Source organism: Cricetulus griseus, chromosome 2 (assembly GCF_003668045.3).
Source record: "Cricetulus griseus strain 17A/GY chromosome 2, alternate assembly CriGri-PICRH-1.0, whole genome shotgun sequence".
Classification (NCBI taxonomy): Eukaryota; Metazoa; Chordata; class Mammalia; order Rodentia; family Cricetidae; genus Cricetulus; species Cricetulus griseus.
Genome location: NC_048595.1, coordinates 160,285,638 through 160,292,909, shown reverse-complemented (window position 1 = coordinate 160,292,909; position 7,272 = coordinate 160,285,638). Strand labels below are relative to the sequence as shown.

General features: G+C 59.9%; 1 protein-coding gene across 1 annotated transcript; it reads right to left on the bottom strand.

Annotated features, from left to right (window-relative positions):
* Positions 1–573: 573 nt before the first annotated feature.
* LOC113833669 (granulocyte-macrophage colony-stimulating factor receptor subunit alpha-like) lies at positions 574–6,819 on the bottom strand. Its single transcript, XM_035438711.1, has 14 exons — positions 6,635–6,819; positions 5,424–5,609; positions 4,325–4,383; positions 3,809–3,895; positions 3,276–3,430; positions 2,827–2,944; positions 2,606–2,735; positions 2,346–2,515; positions 2,047–2,180; positions 1,863–1,892; positions 1,626–1,761; positions 1,208–1,304; positions 992–1,073; positions 574–618 (listed from the first exon to the last, which is right to left on the bottom strand). The coding sequence occupies exons 1-14, from the start codon at positions 6,817–6,819 to the stop codon at positions 574–576; spliced, it is 1,614 nt and encodes a 537-aa protein (XP_035294602.1).
* Between the last annotated feature and the right edge of the window lie 453 nt (positions 6,820–7,272).

Sequence of the window (7,272 nt, the reverse complement as noted above, 5' to 3'; positions counted from 1 at the left end):
CATGCCCTCCATTTCCATGAGCCCCCCACATTCAGATGATCCTCCACATTCCCATGATCCCCCACATTCCCCCAGGAGTGGATCACACACAGATCCATGTTCCGATAGTGGAGTCAGAAGTTGGGGACACCATTTAGGAGGCCCTGGTCAGGTAGCTTCATGCGAAGGGGGCAGAGCCTGACTTAGCCGCGGGTCTCCTTCCTCCCACGTGAGTGCCTGCTCGTGATTGATGGATGACAATGCATACATGACCTTGTGACCGTGGTGTGGCCCCGAGAGCCATGATGGGATCACCGGCCACTCACCTGACAGGACATGCCACAGCCCTCCTGTCAGTCATCCCTCAGGACACGCCCATCCCAGGTGATTGACAGGATGGCCTCATGAGCACTCCCACCCCAGGGCTCTGAGCGTCCCAGCCCCGCCCCCAGGCCTGACTCGGGACATGAGACAGTGATATCATGAACACTCAGAAACCACACATGAGAAAGAGTTCTGTATTCAAATTGAATTCAGAGTCAGTTCTCGGCGGGATCCGGGGGTGGGGGTGAGACTTTCTGCTGACATCATCACCTAGTCAGTCTTGTCCATCTGTAGCAGCAAGTCCTTCCTCAGGGTCTGGGGAGAGCGGGACAGACAGGGTCATGGGGGTCAACCAGGGTCAGCAGGGCTCATCCTGGGTCAGCAGGGCTCAACCAGGGTAGGTGGGGTTCAACCTTGGTCTGTGGTGTCTACACAGGTCAACAGGGGCCATGGAGGTCAACAGGGGTCAACCAGCATCAGCAGGGGTCAACCGGGTTCAACAAGGGTCAAGGGGGTCAACAGGGGCCAACCAGGGTCAGTAGGGATCAGGTGTTCAACAGAGGTTAGCTGGGGTCAGCGGGGGTCAACCAGGGTCATTTGGGGAACTCAGGGAGGGGTTTCCCAGGTGGGTGGGTCCAAAGGGATGACTGACAGGAGAGGCCCTGTCCTGGCCGGCATGATCTCTGACCTCTGGGTTGACCCTGTCATCATCCGTGACTTTGTCCTTGATTTCTGGGATCTGGGGGAAGAATCTCTGGTTCCCGATGAACCTACGGTAAGGGGTCAAGGGTCACAGCAGCCATCTTGAGACGGCCGGCGCTACAGGCAGAGCATGATAGGAGTCACTCCCCTATGCCTTGCCCCATGACGTCATCACCCATGACATGACCTTGCTACCCCTCACCTCTTGCATGCCAGCCCCAGGCCGATCGCACACAGCAGGGTCACAAACACCACTGTGAGATACACGTGCAATCGGGGTACCGCGCGCCCTTCAGAGCCTGTTGGAGGGGTGGGGCTTAGACAAGAAACATTTGGGGTCAAAGGCCACACCCCCTGAAATCTCGTCCCACCCATTATCATAGAGTCAATCGATTAACTGACAATAAAAATCACAGAGGGCCCCCCAGGAAACAATTAACAAACACTGAGTGATTACAACTAGGTCTCAAAGCTGTTAACAAACACTGAGTGATGAAAACTCAGTCGACAAACAGAGGGTGGATCACAAGTAAAGGTCCCGAAACAATCGACAAGCACTGAGTGACTGAAACTCAGTGGACAAACACAGGTTGAGTTGTGGAAACTCAGTCATCCATCACCGAATTCTACAAGCGGACTCCACACGCTCCACCGCTCGCTGCGCACATCGCCCGCACGCACGCTGACCACGTGGCCCAGCCTGGGCTCGGGGCTCGGGAACATGTATCTGTTCTCCTCCGGGCTGGAGATGCACACCTGGGGGCGACCAGGGGGGTAGGCAGTCCCACATGTGCCCCGCCCGTGGCCAAGGCCAGTCAGAGGTCAGGGGCCGCCCTGGGGGGAGGGGGTCACCTCACCTTAGGGTTGGGACTTCCGGGGTCTGGGTTCTAGGAATAAACGTAAGCAGGAAGTGGGTTCCTCTGATGCCCCAGGGCATGCACCCCATTTCCCATGATGCCCAGAGTCATTCACAAGGCCCCACTTCCCATGATGCACCAGGTCACACACTTCCCGCTTCCCATGATGCCCCAGGGCACACACCTGCCTCTGGATGTCCACCTCATACCGGAAGTCGAGGAAGGTCATGGGAGTCCAGGTCCGGGGCTGGGACCACGTCACCACGCAGTGGGAGGAGTTACAAACCACAGTGACATTATCCGGGGGGCTTAGACGCTCTGGGGGCAGGCGGGGGTGGGGTGACAGGATCAAGTCCCGCCCACCACAAGTGACTTCATGAAGGGACAAGCATGCTTCCGTCGTCACCTGACAATCACTGCCATGTCCGGCCCCTGCACCTGTCACTCACCCCCGAGTCACACCCCTCCCATGGCGTCACCCACCGATGAGCTTGGTGTTCAACGTGGTGTCGTAGAACATGACGTCACCCGTCCGGCTGGATCCCGTCACGGTCACGTGCATGTGATATGGCAGCAGCGTTAGGTCGTCCAGGCGGCAGCCCGTGTGCACGTGACCTCCCAGGTAGGTGGGGCACCCCATCAGCACATGGCCCCTGTGGGCGGGGCGTCCCATCCTAGTCAGCCCCGCTGGACCGCCCAGGACAGCCCCCCGCTGCTCACACCTGGGCTTCCTCACTGCTCACGTGGCATTCCGGATATGCAGGAAGTACTGGACATCGCGTGGAGCTGCAGGCCCCGCCCCCCAGAGGCACGTCATCACACCAGCGTCGTGGATGGCACAAGTGAGGTTCTGCGCAGCTGACCCCTCTGCGCCTGCGGGAAAAGAGAGGAGTGACCTCATCCCACCACACAGGAGATGCAGTGACTGACAGGCCCCGCCCCCGCCCTGCAGCCCCGCACCCACCTCGGTTGACGTAAAGCAGCTTCTCCTGAACTGGCCTGTGATGGACAATGGCATTGACCTCCAGCATGACCCCGACATGAAGGGTCAGGAGCTGGAATTGGCAGCGGCCATCCTTGGGCTGGAGGCGGGGATTCATGACATCACTGGCAGGCCCCAGTCTCTCCGCCAACCCCGCCCCCAGCATGACCTGCGCTCCCGCTCCCGTGGGGGCTGACCCACCCCTGCTCAGTGGCCCCGCCCCCACTAGTCCCACCCCCTGCAAGGTGACCCTGCCCCCTCACTGACCTGCCCCTGCCTGACGACCCCACCCCCTGTCCACTGGCCCCCCCCTGTCCACTGACCCACCCCTGTCCACTGGCCCCACCCCCTGTCCACTGACCCCAACCCTATGATGTTGCATATACTAATAACCACGCCCCCTCCAGCTGACCCCGCCCCCCACCATGTACCCGCATCCTCCAGAACTGGGGTTTCCTCCCATCCCTCCTGATAGCTGTTGCAGTGCATGACGTCACGGTCACATTGTCCCTGGAGCTCCAATGCAGTGTCCAGGTTCCGGGGTCAAAGGTCACATTCAGCTCTGAGTCTCCCTGGGGGATCAAGGCTGGGGTGTGGCAAAAGGTCAGCCTGTCCTCTGACCTGCCCCGCCCCCAAAGCCAGAAATGAAGGGAAGTGACATCACTTCCGGGATGAGTCCTAGGAAACACTGGAGTGACTTTATCTTATACCATGTGGTGGGGCACAGGGACCCCGTTTCCTGTCCGGGCCTGTCATCTCTCTGTTGGGCCCGCCCCTCAACAGTGACTTTATGCTATGTCGAGGGGACAGAACGTAGGGAACCGCATTTCCTGTCTGGACCTGTCAATCATCCCATTGCTGGGCCCGCCCCACAGTAGTGACATCACCACATAACACTGGGCGGGCCGGAGACTGTGTATACCCCGGAGGCGGGGTTACGTGGGGTCACAGGGTGGCAGCTCACCTGGGAGTTCCTGTGCTGCAGAACTGGAGGTGTGAAGCAGGGCAGAGGCGGCGCTCAGTAAGGCCAAGGGGAGCAGGAGGGGCGTGGCTGCAGGGAGAGGGGGAGGAGAGGGTGTGTCATCCCAGGCCCGTGACAGCATCCGCTCAGTCACTCAGGCGGGGTGGGCGTGTCTGGCATGAGCTGTCCATCACATGTGTGTGTGCATGACGTCATCTCATTAGTCCCTGTCTTTTTTGCCCCATCCCCGCCCCTCTCGCCCCACCCACCATCACTCCCCGGATCCTCTGCTCTTCACCCATTGATTCTAATGTGACTAAGATACCCCGGGACTTTCAATTAGTTAGGGAGGCCGAAACCAGCGCTGACTCTCAGTGTCCTTGGAGGCAACAGGAAGTGCATCACTCATTCCCTGCATCCCACCAACCTCTAACCCGGAAGTGGTTCCCATCATCAGGGGTTGGTGAGGGCACTTCCGGTCCAGAGGGGTTGAGGGGTCCTGGGACCACCCCCCCCTACCCCGTGACGCCCTTGACCTTTGACTCTCCATGTTCTCTTTCTCTTTTAGATCCCAGAACCTGGTGGGGATAGAGGGGGTCTCTGCAATGTCATTCTGGTGCCCCCATCACTTCCGGTGTCCCTGTAAAATGACTTCCTGTGGGGGAGGCATCCCCACCCCCCCACAGGAGGTCAGCATAGGACCTCTGACATCGCCCAGAGGCCGAGTTCAGAAATATCCCATAATGCCCTGCAGCTCCCTCTCACCGCCCCCCACGTGTCACCAGGGTGATATCAGTGGGCCTCAGCCCCTCTCCCAGGGGGATCTGAAGAAACCGACTCCTGTACCAAAGTGCTCAGCATCCCTGGGACACAGTCCTCCCAGGCACAGTCCTCCCAAGCTCAGTCCTCCCGGGCTAAGTCCTCCCACGCTCAATCCTCCCAGACTCCATCATCTCCAGACTCGGTCCTCCCAGACTCAGTCCTCCCAGGCTCAGTCCTCCCAGGCTCCGTCCTCCCAGGCTCAGTCCTCCCACGCTCAATCCTCCCAGGCTCAGTCCTCCCGGGCTCAGTCCTCCCACGCTCAATCCTCCCAGACTCAGACCTCCCAGACTCCATCATCTCCAGACTCAGTCCTCCCAGACTCAGTCCTCCCAGGCTCAGTCCTCCCAGGCTCCGTCCTCCCAGGCTCCGTCCTCTCCAGACTCAGTCCTCCCAGGCTCAGTCCTCCCAGTCCTCCCAGGCTCAGTCCTCCCAGGCTCAGTCCTCCCAGGCTCCGTCCTCCCAGGCTCCGTCCTCTCCAGACTCAATCCTCCCAGGCTCCGTCCTCCCAGGCTCCGTCCTCTCCAGACTCAATCCTCCCAGGCTCAGTCCTCCCAGGCTCAGTCCTCCCACGCTCAGTCCTCTCCAGACTCAGTTCTCCCATGTTCAGTACCCTGGGGCTCAGTCCTCTCAGGGCCCAGTTCTCCCAGCTTGGTTCCCCTGGGGCTCAGTCCTCTCAGGGCCCAGTTCTCCCAGCTTGGTTCCCCTGGGGCTCAGTCCTCTCAGGGCTCAGTCCTCCTGACCCTCCCGACTGGTGTCTCTGGCGACCCCGCCCAGAAGCAGAGAGGAAGTGACTTACCCATGGCAGGGGACTAACCACGATGACCCGATGCTACTGCTGCGGCCCAGGGGACCCCGTGGGGTGTGGAGGGGTGTCTGGGCGAAGGGGGGCTTCAGGGGGCAGGGGAGCCCGTCGGTCCTTCTGTCCTTGCAGCCGGCCTGGGCCTGTGTGTACTCCTGCTTCCTCATCTGCAGGTTGGGAAACCTAGAGGGAGGGGAAGGAGCGGGCGGTGATTGACAGGCCGGCCCGGTGATTGACAGCTGGGGCCAAGGGGCGGGAGCCCAGAGGGGAAGGAGCGGGCGGTGATTGACAGGCAGACTGGGGTGATTGACAGCTGGGGCCAGGGGGCGGGAGCCTAGAGGGGGAAGGAGCCGGCAGTGATTGACAGGCAGACGGGGTGATTGACAGCTGGGACCAGAGGGCGGGGCTTCCAGAGGATCTACTGTCTCCTGGGACCCGCCCTCAGGGATGACTGACAGCTGTGGGGATTCCTAGGACAGGTGTGCAGGGGGCCAGTGTCTGTTGATGGAGTATTTATTGGTCGTGGGATTAGAAGAAGGGGCGGGGCGCGGTGTGACGACAGTGTGACGTCAGGAACACAGTGTGATGTCAAGGGCACACAGTGTTGACATTGACGGACGCCCAGTGGGATGTTCATGGGCCTCCATGTGACATCAGGGCTGTACAGTGTAGCCTCCGGGCTGCTACACAGAACATCAGCAGCAAGAGCGCTCAGTGTTTGCAGTAAAGGGTGCAGCGCAGCATGATGTTTTTATCTGCAGCCCAGTTGCTGACCCGATGACGTCAAGGGTGTCGCCTGCTCATGAGGTCAGAGTGTGAGGATGACATCGTGACGTCACATCGTGTCTGCCAAGGTCAGAGCATCATGGAACTGAGAGGCAGAGGCATGACAAGAGGTCATGTGATGCATAGGATGTCATATGCATGTCAGCATAGTGGGGTGCTGACCCCTGACCTCGAGGCTCCCACTCACGTGCCCATGGTTCAGCCAGAGGTGCTACTGTTGGATCTGCCTTCTGCCAATCAACCACGTGTAGTCTATCACCTCAGACTCGTTGATTGAGGTCACATGGTCCACGAGCCACCAATGACGCAATGGTGACAGCAGCTGTCAATCAAGGAAAGGGCAAACATGACGTCATGGAATCTCCCAGAATGCTCAGCTATGGCTGTCAGGTAAGGACCCATGTGATGCTTCCAGGAGTTACCCATTTCCGGCCCCAGAACCCTCCCTCCCATGTCGCTTCACTCTGCCTTCTGCAGAGAAGAGTGACATCATGATAGGGCGGGACACGTTCAGTGACGCCATCAGCGTGCTCTTATCGCAGGGAGCGGGACACTCTGCATCACTTCCTGTTCCCAACTCCGGGTGTCCTTGGCTAGGGACTCCCATGACTGCATCCAATAATGCTTCACTCCCTGTCTGCAGAGACTGGTGATGTCATGAAGTACCATCATGCTCCGCGGTCTGGACCGTACTGACGTCATCGCCGAGTCCCGACTCCCCCACCGGCTCCACTTCCAGTTCTGGGGTGAACAGGTGACCTTGACTACTGGCGCCACCCCTCCATTCTAGTCTGTCAACCAATGCACAGGACACACCCACTGTCCATCCATCCATCCACCGTTGATCTGTGGTCTCTGTGCGCACTGAGTTCCCAGCACCCACCGACTGAGCACAAGCACCCACTGTGTCCCCAGCAACACTCAGTCCTGAGCCCCAGCAACCCGTCCCCCAGTCCAGCAGCAGCCCCGCCCCGCCCCGCCTGCCCGTTCCTCTCCGGGAACCCACACCTTCCTCTTCTCCCTTCCCCTTCCCCTTTTCTCCACACTCCCGCCCCCACCC

Coding starts and splice junctions, on each gene's coding strand:
- LOC113833669 (XM_035438711.1), bottom strand. CDS start 6,819: ATGGGAGTCCCTAGCCAAGGACACCCGGAGTTGGGAACAGGAAGTGAT. Junction 4,384..5,423: donor TGGTTAGTCCCCTGCCATGG/GTAAGTCACTTC, acceptor TATCCCCACCAG/GTTCTGGGATCTAAAAGAGA. Junction 1,305..1,625: donor GAGTCCGCTTGTAGAATTCG/GTGATGGATGAC, acceptor CCCCTCCAACAG/GCTCTGAAGGGCGCGCGGTA.